Source organism: Chroicocephalus ridibundus, chromosome 12, assembly GCF_963924245.1.
Source record: "Chroicocephalus ridibundus chromosome 12, bChrRid1.1, whole genome shotgun sequence".
Lineage (NCBI taxonomy): Eukaryota > Metazoa > Chordata > Aves > Charadriiformes > Laridae > Chroicocephalus > Chroicocephalus ridibundus.
Window position 1 is genome coordinate 6,393,509 of NC_086295.1, and position 17,806 is coordinate 6,411,314.

Here is a 17,806-nt window from a genome sequence, read left to right on the forward strand (position 1 = left end):
GTTTGTTTCATCATTGAACGAGAGAGAACCCTGCTTTGCAATTGCCCAGTTCAATAATAACCTTCATGGAAAACTTTAAAAGGAAACAGATATTGCCATTACTGTTTTCCTCTGGCAGGGTTTAATGCCTCCTCGAATTCCCATCTATAGGCTCCATGCTCACAGGATGGATTACACTAATTCTGTTAATACAAAGCATAACGCAGCTCTGAAATATCATTTAAAAAATGAAGGGGTTAGATGGAATTCCATATGGTGCCTTTTGAAGTAATGGGAATTTCTTTTCTTTTTATTCCCCCCAAAACATCCTCTGCTTAGTTCCAAAGTTATTCTCAAAGAGGTCTTAATAATAACAACAATAAAACTTTGAAAATGAAGTGCAAGAACAAATTACCATATAAAACCTCCTTCAGATAAGAAATCTGAGCAGATACCTACAGGGCACGGATGCTAAGGAAACAGTCCTGAATAAAGTTAGGGTTTCCCTGCTCAGGGGAAGCAAATGACACGCAGAACTCACCTGCCATTCCCTCAGTTTATGAGAATTGCATGCACCTTCTACTTTGTTCTTCAAGGATGTCCAAGTCCCATTAATCATAAGAAGAAAAAACCCAGCAATCTTTTCGTGCTGTCAGCTGAAATTGGAGAGAAGGGAGAGGTACTTAGTTGTTATTAATACCTGCAGCCTTGTCAAACGAATTAACTAGTTCCTATAATATATGTATGTCTAATGCCAATGTTCCTACTCAACGTGGGTGTAATTATGGGAGGAGATACCAAAATTATTTACTCAGAGGAAATGCGTTCTCTTGAATCCCAAGACAAGAAGAACTTCCTACAAAGGATAATAGGTGTGCCATGAATAAGTTATCTTTAAGGATGAGGAAACAGGGAGTGTGGTGGGATGTAAAAGCCATATGAAGGGAAAAGGAGCATTTCCTGATTACTTAACTTCCAGATTGGTTAATGTCACTTCTGGTACGCTGTGAGCTGGTTTGACAGGGGGGTTTTTTGGGTCTCAAACTATCTCCAACACCCCCTGACTTCTGTGAAATTACAAACTCCCACCAGAAACAAATGTCTGTTTACCTGTGATGGCAGCCAGCTCCATACTACTATTTCAGCAAAAGTTTTATTTCGCCCCCCTCCCAAACTATTAACCATGAGTAGTTTTTATCAGTGCAAACTCTAAGCCTTCACAACGGTGAATATATTTCTATTTATTTCTGTACCTTTGCTTACAAGTGTACAGATAATAAAGTGACATTGCTGTTGGGAGGAATATTTGTTTAAGATTCCACAGCTCTTGTTTTAGCACCCAGTAAAGACTTAAATTAGTCTGAATTTTGCTACCAAAAAAAAAAAGGAAAAAAAAAACTGAAAAAGAAGCATAAGTTAAATTCCAATACCTGTTAGAAAGGTTGATTTTCACCAAAAAAATAATGGCTTCTTGCACTTTTTTGAGAAACTTTGATACCACAAAGACTAAAGGAATACTTATGACACTCGTGCTAGTCCTGTCCTGAAAGAAAAACACTAAAACTTTTCCCACTTGGCAGCAGTATATCTGGAATGGTGTATCTCCACTTACATTATAATTCAGAGGTCCTTCCTCCTCTTGGAAGCTTCCCGGCTGTTCAGGCTGTCAAAACTTGTTCCAGGAATCTCCTCAAATGGATTTGATTGCTGTTCAGAGCTACTTTACTTGGCCTTTACTTGGCCTTTTTCTCTTTTCCTTAATTCATATTCCTTGGAAACCATAAGAGCCACAAGCCTCTGATGTTACCTGGTCTTCACACACAGCCCTAGTGACAAACCGCATCGACCAGTTCTTAAGTTCAGGCGTTCGGTACTTAGAGTGATTGCTTCAGACGTTACACATTGCTCCCTCTGGAGTATGACTGTTTCCTTTCTTCTTCTTTGCTACTCACGCAAGTAATTAAATCTCAGAGCACTTTTTCTGTCTCAGCTGCAACCACCTCCTTTACCTCTGGATGTCACGCCCACGGTGGTGCTCTCCAAGCCACCAGAACCTCTCTCAGGCTGGCCTACATCCCAACCGGCACCTGCTGGTCGCACCTTCACCACAGCAAAGCATCAGCAGCTGCTTTTGCAATCCCTTTGGAATGCAGTGGTCATGGTTCCTAAGTGACTAAGGACTTAACACTGTCACAGGTGTTTTTCCTAGCTCAGTTCCACCCACCCATCAGCCAAAAGGGTTCAAAATATTTGGTTCCTCCTTTTCCCTTGTTTCGGAGCCTTAGAAATTGCAGTGCAGTTTGCTAACTTTCAGAGAAAAACATACACTTTTTTTCTTTCATTCACCTCCTTAATAGTATTGTCTGTTGTTTGCATTGTGCTATTGTGTCCTTAGGGTAACCACATCGTACCTTACGCTTGTATTGCTGCTACTCTTTACTAGAAAGAGGAGATCAGTACAACTTCCACATAAAACCTTGCAGAAGCCCTTCTGTGAGTCTGTAGCCAGGTAGGCACGCATTTAATTAGACACAGACATGTTAACTCCGTCTGTGTGAGAAGTGTTTCAGGGAAAGGGTGTTGCCTTCCTTTTAATTCCCCTAGAGATCCAGTTTACAAGCTGCTCTCATTTCAGCTAGCGCGACTCACTTGACTTAAGCATACTCTAGTTGTTTCCACGCATCCATGAGGTGTAAAAAGAAGTCATTAAGTCTATCCACAATCTAAATCCAAGGCTATGCTCGAGCTTGAACTTCTATTGTTTGATCTACATGATGAGAGCTTTTGGCTCTGGTGAGCCTTGAGGAACACCAGGAGGAAAAGACAGGGTACCACTGTGGGCGACTGGCACATCCTCGCTGTAGCTCATCTCGTTCTATGTCCAGGACAGTCTCATACTGACGTCACGTGGGTGGCAGTGGAAAACCAGGTGGCTGCAAGTGCCCTCCTAAGGCAATTTTGCAGGCTACAAGCACGAAAGGGGTTTATAGCCTGTCCGAGCTTGGGCTGCTCATGTGAGAGTGAGGAGTCCCTATGGCAAGTCCCAGGTACCCGGGCTGTGTGGTGGAAGGGGGAACACAGAGGTGGCTCCAGGCACTTGTGAAGTTGTTAGTGGCTTCCTGGCCCAGCAGTCCAAAGCGCAGTAGAGCAGAAGCTTGACTTCCCATTCACTTCACCAACACGGTTCATTTTCAGTCAGAGACTGAGTTACTCGTGTACAATTACTGGCCATAAACCAAGTCACTCACTGGACTACACCTACTTCACTTGTTGCTGGAGCCCAGCTTTTGGCCTGTACCTGTCCTCCTATAAAGGGTTTAAATAAGCTTTACTAAACTTGAACTCTGAAAGATGACTTCCTGACGCACTATCTCTAGTGAAGAATTCCTAACTCTTCCCAAGTTAAAAATACCTTAGATTTAAGATTACCCTCCCTTTGATTGCCCAAGAAGACTCTCAGCCGGTGTAAAATACCAGCATACAAAAATATCATGTATGTTGAGCTGGGCAATTATCTCAATGTGTTTGTCAAATGCCTCTCAAATGGGACACTACCCAAATTCCTTTTGAACCTTTCCTATGCCTCATTTGGTCGCTGTGATTTACCAAAAAAGGAAATATCAGGACAGACTTTGCAGCAAAAAAGACAAAGCTGAATGACCTAAATCGTGCAATTCATCCTGGCTCCTTTCTAGTATCACGGTTGCAGTAAGGAAAAATGCTGCTTTGACGGTCCACTGAATAAGGCTTTGAATGTGTAAAAATGAGTTTGCGAATGTTTGTGTAGAGACATCTGGAGCCAGAAAGAATGATTTCCAAAGAAAGGCAGAGAAAAGTCAAACAAACAGTCTCTGAATAGAAGGTAAGATGCTCTTTGTAATAACAAGGACACTCACAACAGTAAATAAAGAATCAACTATTCCTCAGTTTATTTAAAATTACAATGTAAAATGTTAACGATATGATGTTGGTAACACCTTATCACAGGAAGCAAGGATTTTGGCTTGCTAATTTTCTCATTGTCTTATACAAGATTTCTTATGACATTTTGTTCTGTTTATACACGCACAAACCATTCATTGTATATCTTCATGTTATTCAGTCACATTTACCATCTTAAAGGTCTTGATGTTTGCAAATTTATCACAGGAGAAATTAACAAGTAGATGTTTGGGACCCGCCTCGAAAGGGATGAGTTTAAACTTCGTACTGGAATTCTCACCGGCTTTTAGTGGTGGCACGCTAGAAATAGGAAACAAAGGGAAAAATATAAGCTGAAAACAGGCCTGTGCATCACGCTTGAGGTTCTTCACTGACCGTCTCCCATCTTAAGTCAGAATTCCTATCAGCTCAGCGTAGGATGGCCATGAAAAGACCACACCAGACTTGGCTATCTGATAGGTATCTAAATGCTCAAGCCCATGCGTTAAGGTCTCTCACAAATACGTTACGCGGTGCCCCAGATAAGCACACAAAGGGGGACGTGCTAGTAGCACATGAGACAAAACTTCCTGCAGAGCAGGGGGTGTAAAGCACACCACTGAATTATTAAAGAAGAATAATCTGAGACCATGAAGAATATTAATACAAACGCCCCAATTAGAATAGATCATAGCACCAAGAAAACCTCAGTGTTTACACAGCAGGAAATTCTGAACGGAAGTTAAAATGTTTTATACCAATATATTTTGTAATTCTTCGAAACTCATGTTTATGGTTTTCCCAAACAGCCTTACCCTGTCATATTGTCTCGTCTTGCCTGAGGATAGTTGTATGGGATAGACAACAGGCTAAATTCCCTCGGGAGAGCTTGTAAATTATGGGATAGATGGTTCCTAGTTACTCAAGTGCAAATGGCAACGTTAAGTTGCTGTCTGTCTGTGTGTGTGTGTGTATTCAGTTAAAGAGCGCACTCCTACATCCCAGGTATTTTTTAGAAATAACTGCATTTGCTAGCATACATCCACATTTGTGTGATATTTTGTATGTGTACAAAGCAGGGGACAGTCTGAAAACTTAACCTTTCTGTTTCAGTTGTGAAATACTGAAGGAAAAAGAGCAAGTCAAGATACTAAGTCATCAAAACATAAAATAGGAACCTGGGATCTATAGTAAAAGGAACCTACTTCGTTCCAGTCTCTTCATTCACCATTTAATAGTTTCTTGACTCTGTTTATTAATCTCCTAAGATAATTACTTTGTAGAGTTCTGAAAGCAGAGCTTGAAAATCAGCGTATCCGTAGGTCTTGTTTTGGAAAACTTTTTTTTTTTTAATTTAAAAACTGAACCCAAACCACGCTTGTATTGTAATATTCACCATTCTTCCTATTCTCTTCCTGCCTGCCTCATGGATTTCAGCTGTCTTCAAGGGAGCAGCTGCTGGCCATGGTGTAGCCTGTTGTGTAAAAGCTGTCCTCCTTAGTCGTGAGTTATTGTGTCTGGAATAGCTACGCGCGGAGCATACTTGGGGTTGTACTTTTCAGAGGTACCACCCTTTGAGATTACAACTTGCGTCTAAATGATCTCTGTTCGTTTTTGTTCCCAAAGCTTGGATACTGGTACAGCTGCTTTTTACATGTCTGTCTGTCTGATGTCAACACAAATGGTTTAGAAAGGTGAACACCCAGGTTGGCACCTCCAGTCCTTTTAAGAAAGCGTGGGGAAAAAAAATAATCCTGGTTAACATGTGCTATAATTTGGGTATCGTATGGGCAGAAACAGTCATGTATCCTATTGTTGGCCCTATGATCAGTACAAGAAGGTTCAGCCCGTCTGGCCTATGGCAGCATAGACACCCTCAGCAACACTTACTGCATGGGTAAGCACGTATTTTTTTGCTGGAACTGCGGAGTCCTGCTAGATAGGCAGGAAAACAAGTTCTGTCCAATTACTACAGCAATTATTTGCCCTCCCAAACCATGGAGCCAAAGCCTAGGTTAGATGAAGAGCTGGTTCAAAGCCATGTGCTTCATTAGGAGATGTTACATTGACTGGCCTCCCAAGTTACAGCAAGAAGAAAACGCTTTCTCATCCCACTGTTCGGTTCCAGGTCATCCATGTGGAGGTTCTTGCTCACGTATCTCTAATAGCAGGAAGGAGGCATTTCTCGTACTTACTCTATCTCAAGGATTCCTCTGAGCAGGTCACTGCCTTCTACCTGCAGCACGCAGTCCGTCACTTCCGTATCAATTGGATTGGTAAATATCACTTCCACATCCACTTCTCTATTCACTTTTGCTTCACCAAGTACCTGTGCAAAGAAAAAGGCTTGAAAGGTCAGGTTCTCTGTATTCTTTCCTATCCGAGCCTTCTCAGTCATCAGAAGAGGCAATATTAAGAGATGCTATGATGGACCATGGCAGAACGTGAGCAGAACATCTCTTTCAGGGAAGAAAGTACTTGAAATAGCTCATTTTTCTCTCTTCTCTGCCATGGCAGTTAGAGCAAAGGGACAGCGATTTACCTGTATGTCGATGGTAGGATTGTCCAGGGCAATGTCTCTTTGCACTAGCACTTGAATCCCACCTTCTACATGACATAAAGCTGTCACCTGGATCGTGTTGTCTGTAGTTAACTGCTGTTGATATTCAGTATACGGTATTTTAATGGGAAATTGTTTCTCTGGAAAGGAAAAAAAAAAAAAAGGAATTGATACATGCTTTTATAAGGCCACGGAGTGTCATACCTAATATTAGTATTTTCCTTTTTTGCTGTGTCTGGGAATAGGAAGGCCTTCAGCCATCACTGCCAAACTCAGTTCATGCAAATCTATCAGTTTACTACAGAGAGAGAGTGATTTCTTCAATGTTATCCATCCTCCATTCCCTACTACTATATTGCCTGGCTTGTTTTCCTCCCAGATGCTCTGAAAGGTAAGACAGCTGGAGTTTAAGGAGTTTACTAGTGCCGCTCCATCTGTTATGGGACATGCTCTGATAGGCCTCATCAGCCTGTTTGCTCGTGATATACTGAGACAATCTGAATGACGATTTTGCATTTCTTTTATCATTCCTAGCCCTATCTGCTTCTCACTATCACGTGTTTTTACTGTAGTTTCCATGCTGTAATGCAAATCAGGGACTACTGGATGGGAAGGGATCTCCTCTGTCTCTGAATCCAGGCAATTCCACATTTTTGGCCATTTGTACAATAAACATCAAATTCAGAAAACTGTAGAGTAGCTAGCCTGCGTGTAAACACTGTGAGCCACAAAGTGCTTTCCAGCAGCACACAGCAGATGACAAGCAGAGGGAAAGATGACAAGTCACCAATGCGGTCTTGCAAAAGTAAGCAAGGAAATGAGGGCAATGTGAATTTCCTACATTCCTCCAGTAGCAAGAGATGTGTTAACCACAAATCCTAGCAAATGGAGCGTACCTCCAGAGGAGGGCAAAAATCTCTTCAAATGGTCCCTGCCACCAGATCTGGGGAAAAAACTCCCTGCTGACTGTAAATTCGGCCACTGGTTTCACGCAGCCTGTGTGAGACCGGGACACCACAAGGTGCCCGCGGGACTGGGATGCCATTAGGTGTATAAACCCTGTCTTCGCCGAGAGGCCGATTCCTAATGCTTTAGGAAAGGTGGTAGATCCCAACTCCAGAAGTCAAATTACATATTAAAGAAATGAAACATTATTTCTGCTTCTCAATAGTGACTTGAAGCTCAAGATTAATATAATATAGTATTGGTTGTGAATCAATGATCTTTCAGTTCACCTTAGAGATGCTGATATATCTATTAACCTAAGCTCCTAATGGTAACTTAATTTCATATTTCCAACAATACTCGTATTTAGGTAGAGAATTTCTTCCATAACGTTATCAAACTCCATCTGAAAAGAATTTTTAAAAAAACTTAGGTCGCTCACTCCTTAGCAATTCTTTAATACAAACTTCCTTTTCTGTGGAGCTTAGCGGGATATTTCAGTGATTTCTATTCCTCATGCTTCAGTCCTATTCTACTGTGCTACTGAGTGAGGTTTCTTGTTTCTGCTCTTAGCCACGTCCTATTACCTTTCAATAAGGCCCCTCATAATTGACCAGAACGCTTTTAGTTGGAGTTGATTTCTATGCTGTTGTCTTCATCACTTTGTAATGCAAATTTTGTTGAATGAAACTTCATGTCTACTCACCATCTTCTTCTCACTCCTGAGATAAATTTTCCAAAATGTGAATAGTACTTCAGGAAATGGTGTGAAACATGCCTTTTTAATATGTTTATAAGTGAAATGTAATTTTTTTTTAGCCTTTTCTGCATAGAAATTTAAGGTTGCAGTTTATTACAGCTTTTTTCCCCCCCAAGTTCACCAGCTTCTAATGCCCTTTTACTGATTAAACAATTATACAATTATGATTAGAAGTTATTTGATAAATTACCTTCTTTAGGAGACAGAGTGACAGATATAGAGTCCTTCCAGATCCCATGAACTGGTCTTCTAGTGTACACGGTGCTCCAAGCAGTCATATTTATATGAACAGTCTTAGCGTCAGACTGTAAGTTTGCAAGGACCAGAATTAGATCGAGATCTTTGCCGATTTGTAAAGGCCCAGCCACCTTGAACTTCCCTGAGACGTCCGGCTTCTGCTCGATTTCCTCCTGTGTCGGTGCCGTAGGATCGAACTTATCCTCAAGTCCCAGCTTCTTCCGGGCTTTTTTAAAAATATCTCTTTCTTTTTTAGAGCCTGTCAGAGAGAACCGCGAAAATTATCCTCAGCAGTTAACACGCATGTCTTGTTTTACATGACCGCTAGAGACAAGCCAACAGAACACAGCGTCTGTACTCCGAGATGAACAGAGGCTGTTTTCCACAGCCACACCTTGCGAGTAACATCACTGCCCCTCTAGTAGCATTTTTTGGTGATGTAAAAATCTTAAGTCCAAAGTTTCTCACGCTTTCCATTTCTATCCCTTTTTATGGTTGTTAATATTTAGAAATGTAAATTCTTATTTGCTAATACAGAAAAGCTCCCTAATCTAAAGGAAGGCTGACGGCACGGTGTGGTGGGCTGACTCTGGCCAGCAGCCAAACGCCCACCCGGCCTCTCGCTCCCTCCCCATTCCCGCAGGAGGGGGAGGAAAGAGAAGGAAGGCAGGAAGACTCGTGGATAGAAATAATGACAGTTTAACAGGGAAGGCAAAAGCTGTGCACAAGCAAAGCAAAAAGAGGAGAACATTCACTGTTCATCATCGGCAGGCAGATGTCCAGCCACCTCCTGGAAAGCAGGGGCTCAACACGGGGAACGGTTGCTTGGGAATACAAATGCCATAACCACAAACACCCCCCGCCCCTTTCCTCTGCCTTTTGCTGAGCTTTTACTGCTGAGCATGAAGTCCTGTGGCATGGAATATCCCTTTGGTCAGTTTGGGTCAGGTGTCCTGGCTGCGTCCCCTCCCAGCCCCGCCATGGCGCGGAGGGAGAGGGAAAGCCTTGACTCTCTTGCAAATTCAGTTTGTGATTGTAATTCTTCTTCCGCGCTATCAAACCCAAGGGTCAGACAAGTTTACATGCTGTTTGACCCTTTGAAAGAGTTGCTTTTCTTGGGCCGAAGTGCTGATTTAGCTTAGGGTTCTGCAAGGCCTTTCCTCCGGCTGTCAAATAACCGGGCTGCAGACTAATTCCCACAGAGCAGGGGCGGTCAGTACGCATTAGCAGTAAGCAGGCGGAACAGTGAACGCTTTATGCAGAGGTATTTGGACTTGTCTTATTTAGGTCCTACAAAGCAGCTCTATATCAGAAAGAGCAAGGCAATATTCTTAATTCTTTACCTTCTCTTCCCTTTTCTATTAGAACCAAATAAACTGAGTATAAATTTTGCTGCTACTTTATAGATGCCAAACATTGCCCACTGAGAGACTCCTACCCTAAAGTTTATATACGCTTGGGAATGAAGCAACTATGTAACCAGAAGAACCAGTGGTTTTATTTACCTTCTTCGTATTTATAATCATTGGTGACATCTACACGATCATCTCTGCCAACTGCCTTTGTGCTGATGGCTTGGCCAATTGTGGTAGACTGAGAGAATATTAATGTTTTCTTTCCTGTTGAAGTGTCATAATTCCAGTACATACAGTCTGCATTCACTTCTGCAAATACAAACGGGCAGTCGTAGTCCAGCTCTACGTCTCCTTCTTTGATGGCCTTCCGTGAGGCGGGACCACACTGATAAATTCCTATGGCATCACGAAAACATGATTTAGACTGAACCAACGCTTTCACGGTGAGCAGGTTGCTAGACAGATCTTTATCAATGCCTCCCGACTTGCCCAGTGCTGTTGTCCCATTCTAGCTCTTTCATCCACATAGACCCTCACACCAGGCTGATCATCAGTGTATCTTCTGTTTATTCTGAAGGTACACTTCATTTATTTTATAGTATCCCTTAACTTCCAATTGATCTGGATACCTACATTAGAAATATAGGAATTGCTGCAAAAGACTGCTCCTAGAAGCCTAGTTTGTTTCTTGGCATTCACAGCTGATCCAAGGCTTTTCTAATGTGATAAAGTATTCTCTTCTGCCACTCTATTTCTGAGCAGGATGAGAAATAGCTTTTACAATGGTTTTACTCCTTTTTTTTTTTTCTTTTCTTTCCTTCTCTCTGAAAGTGACTGACTTTATAATTTTTCATCCTTATTCCTGAAGTAAAATCTGTGTACCTTCACTTTCTTCTTGGGGAGTTGCATCCAGAATTTGCCATCCACTGTACGAGGGGCCCAAGTCACTGCGGGTAAACCAGCTTTCATTCCAGACATGGAAATTCCTACATGCAAGAATGAAGAAAGTAAGATACTAGCATGTGTTTCTAAATTCCTGTTTACATCCATTAATCAGTCATCTTAATTAAATGTATTAAATGCCTTAATTATCTGGTTCTTATCTGAGACTGACCACTTCCACTCTGATCCTGACTATATTTAGGAGCTGAAGGTTGCATCGTGGAACAGACATAAATGTTCAAAGGCAGAAAGCAAATTTGTAAAATTATACAAAATGTCTTGAGCCTGGTTTTCTCCAAAACTCCTGGGCACGTGCACATCCTTAGTCTTAGCTGTTTTTCCAACAGCGTAATGTTATGGTTATAGTTATTGTTTATATCTAGAATGCGTCCAGAACAAGCGGGAAGTAAAGAAGGCAAAAAGTGAGGGACTGCACCTGTTCTTTACTGAATGCAATCTTGTTTGAATTGCATTTGATGCTTAATAGTGGCAATAATTAAATTATTTTCACTGCAAATTATGTCACTGGAAAAAAAAAAAGGCAGGGAAGCTGGTTCTGTTGAACTCTTACAGGTTAAGGCAAACTGTTTTTGAAGAACAGTTCCAAACTGGGTCAAGTCTCACCACTTGATATGTCCAGTGTAATATCACAAATTTTCAGTCTTCTGTGGCATCATAACTGTAACTTTTCCTGCCCTGGCTTCAATTTGCTGTTATAACTCACATCATAATTCTCTGTTTAACTGAGAAAGTGAAAACACTGAGTTTGTAGTATTATTTTGTAGTATTTTTTTTTATTGATCCTGTGTGTGTAGCTGGTTTTAAGGCAATTTTTAAGAAGGTAACAAAGCATTTGTCATTAGAATCTATAGTCTGCACCTGAAGACACTACAGGCATTGATAGGTCCTGCTATGAATATCGTAGAGCCTTACCATATGCTGTCAGCTGCCCTGTTCAAATGATTCCCAGAAGCATCATAAAACTCATCCACACGCAGATTTCCATCCGCATCGTGGGCAGAGCTGAAGTTTGTAATTGTACGAGTGGGAATCCCCAGGCATCTAAGCACTAAAAGAGCAAATGGAAAACCATAGTCAGAAAGCAGGATTTCTGGAACATGAAGTTTCATATAACATACTAATGTCTTGAAAGACTTTCATGTTGGAACTATTGTTAGTGCTTCTTTTAACAGAATCTGTGCAGTCTCAGTTATGAGCACGGCATAAAACATACCTGTAGTCAATACCGCTGCAAAAACCCAACATTGTCCGTATCTAACAGGTCTGAATCCTGACTTCTTCCAGCTTTGCAGGATTTCACCACTTCCAGTCCAGCTGCTTGGGCTTTTCCCACCCTCATAATTTCCACTCCAGTTTCCTAGCACCACCCCTTGGTCATCATTGGCATTGACCTGTAAAAATAACCATTAAACTTATGATGAGATAAATTAAGAGTTTACAACAGATGTAGTAGCGTTAGGGGAGCGGGCAGGAGAAAAGACTTGAATGACATTTTTGTGGACAAAAGTCACTGTTTCATGCAGCTGGCCTTCAAGAAGAAGCAGTAGCTTTTCAGGGAGATGAAATATGTGTCCTCTCAAGAAATGGAGAGCATTTAAACACTGTTTCTCCCACCCAAGTACAGTGGCACCAGGCAAGAAAGCAAACACCAGTTTTCAGTGAACCTTCCTGACGTGAGGTGGCAACTTTATGACCGTGTGATTGAACGGCAACATCAAAATGTATCACAGAGCTAAGCTTTCAGAATGGGCCTGCATCATCGTGATGCAGTGAGCCCTCAGCAAATTAACATTAAATTAGGGGAAGTGGCTGACCCAACAAATGAGGCACAGCCACCTTGAAAATCCTGGGTACTGCATCAACAGAAACTTTATGAAGTTGAGGAAGAAAAGGTGTAGACTTCAGAAGCTGGGGCAGAATAACGCCACACATTGGTATGGGCTGGATGAGTGGCAGCCCATCTGAAAGGGGCCTGGGAGTTACAGCAAATGCCGGGTTGAATTTGAGCCAACAGCGCGCGCTCATCATAAAGGGAAAATCCACGCTAGGCTACATTGGGAAAAGTGTGACCAGGAGATTGAGAGGAAGCTGTTAATGCCCTTTAATTATCCCTAACGAGGCTGTGCCAGCAATCCTGTCTCCAGTTTCGGGTCCCTCAGTTCAAGGGGATTCAGACACTGAAGAGGGCACAGGAGGGAAGGCTACCAAGACGGTCAGGGGCCCTGGAGCACACAGTCTGCAAGGAGAAGTTGAGAGCACTGGGCTGTGGTTAAGGAGGGGATAAGGGGAACGTAGCAGCAGCTTACAAGTACTTGAATGAAACGTACTAAGGTATCAGAGTCCAACTTTTCTCTGTTCTGGCAGGCTGTATAACCAGAGGCAATGGCAGAAAGTTGTAGCTTGGGAAAATCATATTTGACATAAGAGAAAAAAAAATCCTCGCTAAAAGGGTAGTGCAGCTCTGGCCCGGTCACCCAGAGAGGCCACAAAATCTCCATCCTTGGAGATTTTCCGGGCAGCCTGAGAAATCCTTGGCTGAACTGATCTAGTACCACTGTAGTTCCACTTCAAATGGGAGGTTGGACTAAAGGCCTCCAAGGGACTGGTCCCTCAACATACCACCCTGTGTCTTATACTTTTGGTTTGACTGCTGGATATCCAAGTGATAAGTATCAGAAATAACACAGATGAGATAAATCTAGTGGGCTGAGATCGGATGGCCACCTAGGTGTTTCTCTGGCCCATACTTCTGTGCATACAAACAGCGGCCTAAAGTTTTCTGAGAAGTGTCTTCATACTTACTTTCACTAACTACTTTAAAAACACAGTTAGTAGTTTGGACTTTCTGAACATGTTGCTTACCATTGCGCTGAGAACGCGGCCCAGGTATTTGGGGTCATTTCGGTGAGACGCATCTGTGATAGGATCCTGACGATAGCTTAAGCTTCGATCCAGCATGGAAAGGCAAATATCGAGAATATCTGCTTGAAACTATGTTATAGAAATAAATTAGAGTTTTGGAAACACAGATTAGCTCTACTAAAAACCAGGACAAGTAGAGGTAAGTGTTTCATTTTTTTTTTTTAATCACTGAATAGAAGTGCTGCAGCTCAGCCAGGAATTACCATATAAAAATGCAGCCTCAACAAACTGTGAAGATTAGAACGCTAAAAGCTTCTCAAAACTTGGAATCTGTGGATTTAAGGCCAGAACTTTGCCTCTCAGCATTGCTACAGTACTTTACCACCCAGCAGACACTAAGGTTCCTGCTGGCTGCACCTCCAAGTCCCAGGTCATATCACTGACTAGGCAATTACGAATCCTCACATTAATTGGTATAACAGGGCTTGGCACGAGTTCTGATTCCAACACCAGACTTCTGCTCTTCAGAGGTGTATGACTGCAATGAACTTGAAAACAAGCCCTGGTCACCCAGTTCATGCGAAAACCAGAGCACGAAACACCGTCTGGTGTTTCAGTGCTGCATTTACCTGGCCAAAGTTCCATCCAAAGCTGCTGATGTGATTTTTGTTGCCTGCAAAAATGATGCCAAACTCTTCTAGTACATATTCCTCACACTCAGCCTTGCTAGGCATGAACACGTCATCACCTGAAAAGCCAAAGCAGAGGTATGTACCACCACAGCAGGCAAAATAAAACACAACCTCAGGAGCCTTGGTCTCCATCAATAAGAACGCTTGCAGGTATCCACCCTTTTCTGTCCTTGCTGTTATAAACAGATTGTGAAACTCGTGATTTCCTATAATTAGAGAAAGGAGTGGGGGGTGTCTGAGTGAAGAACAGAGGTATGACACTGTCAAATCTGGGAGAAGACAGCAGCTGGTAGATGTGTCTCATCTCTTGGCTCTACAGAGACCAGACGTACTAGTCTAAACTTGTGCAGAAGGAGGGAAGCTCTGGCAAAAGCAGAACTCAATCTGCTTAAGCAGAACTTCATCTTTTAGGGGAAAGAGCCCTCCAGTAAATATATGACACAGAGCTGATTTTATGTACCAGGAGGTCCTAAGAAACTGTTAAACCCTTTTCTTTTCTCATTGATACATTATGCCGTGCATGTTCCGCCCCTTTATTAAAGAAGGTCAGAAGATCAAATGAAGAAGCTGCAAATATTAATGAAGCTACAAGCGTTTTAGTTCTTTCAGGGGAAAGTCAACATGTTCATACCTGAAGACCATGGGTTAAAGAGCAAAACAAAGGTGCCAAGACTTGCTGAGGAGGAGCTGTCACTTTGAACACTCAGCTTGTAACGTCCGATGACAGCATTAGGTGGGCTGGAAATGGAGATGCTCACAGAATTGGAACTGGTAGACTGTAGAACTGCACTCCAGCTCTCCTTGCTCACTGTGCTGGAGATACCAAATATGGCCTGGGTCCTAGTCTGCTTGGATGGTTTTGGACCTTTTAAGGAAAATAAACAACATTATTTTATTATTTTTTTTTTGCCCCCACTTGCTCAAATAGGGATTTAGTTGTGAACAAACTCATCAAAGATGTAACCCTCCCCTTGGATGGATTTGTGCCATACGTTGGAAACTGAAGGGAGCTACCACTGCTGGCTGAGATGGGACTAATGCAACAAACCCCTCAAGCAGTTCCATGGCTGCGTGAACCAGCATGTTGGCTCCAAGGTATTATCTCGCTGCCCTATAGTGCATATTGCGCCAAAAGGATGCCATGAGGCAGCGTTATTCTTTCTGTGAAAGAAGGTGGGAGCCATACCTGTTTCTACGATGAATGTTAAGTTTTGCTCAGCCTCTTCTGCTCCATTGAAGGTGATAACAAAGGCCTGTCCTCTCCTCACAATCAACTCTCTGCTAGAAAATTTACTTGTGTGGTGATCTCTTGCATTTTCTTTCACGTGCCAGTTGGTACTTGGCTGCGATGCAGCTATGAAAAAGTGAGAAGAGGAAAAAAAAAACCTTGAGGATACATCCAAGGAGGAAGGAGCACCATCACATTCTCAAGAACTGCATGTTTCTTTCTACAGGTAGCTAGTACCCATGTGAAGTTTCCACCAAAAGAGAAATAGCTTATTTGTGAGCATTTTATTATTTTTTTTGAGACAGAGACTCTACCTTGCCTAGACTGTTAGAGATTATTTGCATAATTAAATATAGAAGCAGTAGTATACCTGATACTAAAGAAAAATCAGAAAGGCATCTAAGAGGAGAGAACCCTGAGAGAATTTAATCCTCGTGAGTTACCTGGATAAAGAAACTGGCTGAACTCAGCTAATTCTTTCAAGCTGTCATCCATTCCAAGATATGGTGTCATACTAACAGAGACACAGCCTTGCTGCCTCCAAATAAAAAACAAAGAAACCTGATTGAGCTGAGAAACGCTTCTGCCTTTTAACCCGCGACGTGTGTTCTCTAGCCCCTTTTCCATGTCCTGTACCTCTGATTTAGCTGGCAGCTGCTGTCTGTTGGAAGCACCTATCAAGAACATGTTGATAGCCACAGGGCTGTCATTGGGCAGGGGGAGAGATGGCAGAATTGGGGAGAGCACGCTACTAAAACCACGTCCGTGAAATAATAAGCTCTTGCATGTGAACTATGGCTTTCATCAGAGGCCAAAGAATAAGCATCTGAGATTGGTTTGGCTCTGACATTATCAGAGCCTATGCAGAGGTCTCTACTAGAACATAGCTCCATGGTTTAAGTGAAGTGCAGAAGAAAAAGAGACTTTTTTTTTCCCCTAAAGGCACTGTATGCTTTTTAAAAATATTTTTATCATTCTCTATTCTCCACCCCCTTCCAAAGAGGGAGAATAGGAAAGAGCAAGAGCGTGGTCCTTAGCAGTGGAACACTGTGCCATTATTGACTAAAAAATCATTATCCCATGTTCAACCAGATTTATTAAAGATTTTTTTGTTTGTTTACAGCATGACCTTAAGTTTATCGAGTTTAGGCAAGCCTTGAAATAACTACATTAGTAGTCTTAGCAATGTAGTCACAGTTCAAATCAGGGGAACACTTTTTTTTTACAGTATCGAGGTGAGCAGCACGAACTTTGATTTTTCAGGAACGTACCTACTTTTAAAAAAATAATCTTCAGAAACTTAGCAATGAAGCATATCTATTGTCGATCAAGCTGAGGGGTGGGGGAGATTTGCCTTTAGGAAGGCAGGAGTTACCTGGCAAGGTTGGAAAAGCAACATGGACAATTTATAATATTAAACTGGTCAATTTGCACATATATAAATACTAGCATGCAAGCAAAAAAACCCCACCACTGCAACAAACAAACCAACAAGAAAAAAAAAAGAAACCCTAAATTTTTGTATCCTCTCTGCCTTAACTTCAGGTTTCAGCCGTCTCTGCTTATTGTAGCCCCCCTCAGCCTTTGCAATGATCCCTCCTCCAAGTTCTGCCTTGCTTCTTTCTCTTATGTCGGATTTGTCAGTCTCTCATTTGCACTTGTCTGACAACTTCAAATAGCTGCGGACTTTCCTTTCCTTCTTATTTGCAAAATTTATCATTTTTACATCAGATAATACTTGCTTTTCCTATGCGCACAATCAGTGAAGAAACACAATTCCTGTGAAAATCCTTCTCCTAACTCTCGATGGAGGAATTTTCTCTTCCTTTTTTTTTTTTTTTTCTTTTCTCTTGGATGAAAACTCCTTAGAGAAATAGTGATCTTTCAGTGTCTGTTACAGAGCTGAATATGAGGCATGGATGTAAGAAAATAACAAAGAGCACCACAGAAGGGGCCTCCCCCTTGCTCACCTGGGCCCATATCTGATCAATACGTCCAGGAGCTTTCCTCTGAACGGCCTCCTCTGCTTCTCTTGGCTCAAAGAATGGCTGGTGCCTTTCACTTCTTTAAAAATCTAGGTGTAAATTTGCCTGTTTGCAATATTTCCTGCGGGGGTGGAGCTTGAACAGCCGCCTTTGCTCCCCAGCCTTTATCTGAGCAACAGGGCTTGAGGATTCATTTTTCATTAATTTTTCTCGCTCTCAGTCCCTACATCCTGATCTCATTTCTTTGCAACTTGACATCTGAAATTTGGCCAATACTTATCCCTAGTAGTCTGGCCACTTGTTAAGAGTTTCTTAATGT

General features: G+C 42.0%; 1 protein-coding gene across 1 annotated transcript; it reads right to left on the reverse strand.

The window, feature by feature from the left end:
• Positions 1-3,940: 3,940 nt before the first annotated feature.
• LOC134522355 (protein-glutamine gamma-glutamyltransferase E-like) lies at positions 3,941-17,551 on the reverse strand. The gene is made up of 13 exons (XM_063349969.1): positions 17,473-17,551; positions 15,461-15,628; positions 14,906-15,139; positions 14,212-14,330; positions 13,583-13,711; positions 11,934-12,111; positions 11,633-11,768; positions 10,640-10,743; positions 9,908-10,153; positions 8,356-8,661; positions 6,443-6,600; positions 6,096-6,229; positions 3,941-4,221 (listed from the first exon to the last, which is right to left on the reverse strand). The coding sequence occupies exons 1-13, from the start codon at positions 17,480-17,482 to the stop codon at positions 4,074-4,076; spliced, it is 2,070 nt and encodes a 689-aa protein (XP_063206039.1). The 5' UTR covers positions 17,483-17,551; the 3' UTR covers positions 3,941-4,073.
• Positions 17,552-17,806: the final 255 nt, after the last annotated feature.

Bases quoted from the DNA above. Each gene is read 5' to 3' on its own strand.
- LOC134522355 (XM_063349969.1), bottom strand. The intron at 10,154-10,639 runs GTACACAGATTT...GTGATGCCATAG, and splicing joins TCCCCAAGAAGAAAGTGAAG to GAATTTATCAGTGTGGTCCC. The intron at 4,222-6,095 runs GTAAGTACGAGA...TCCTATTTCTAG, and splicing joins AGAGGAATCCTTGAGATAGA to CGTGCCACCACTAAAAGCCG.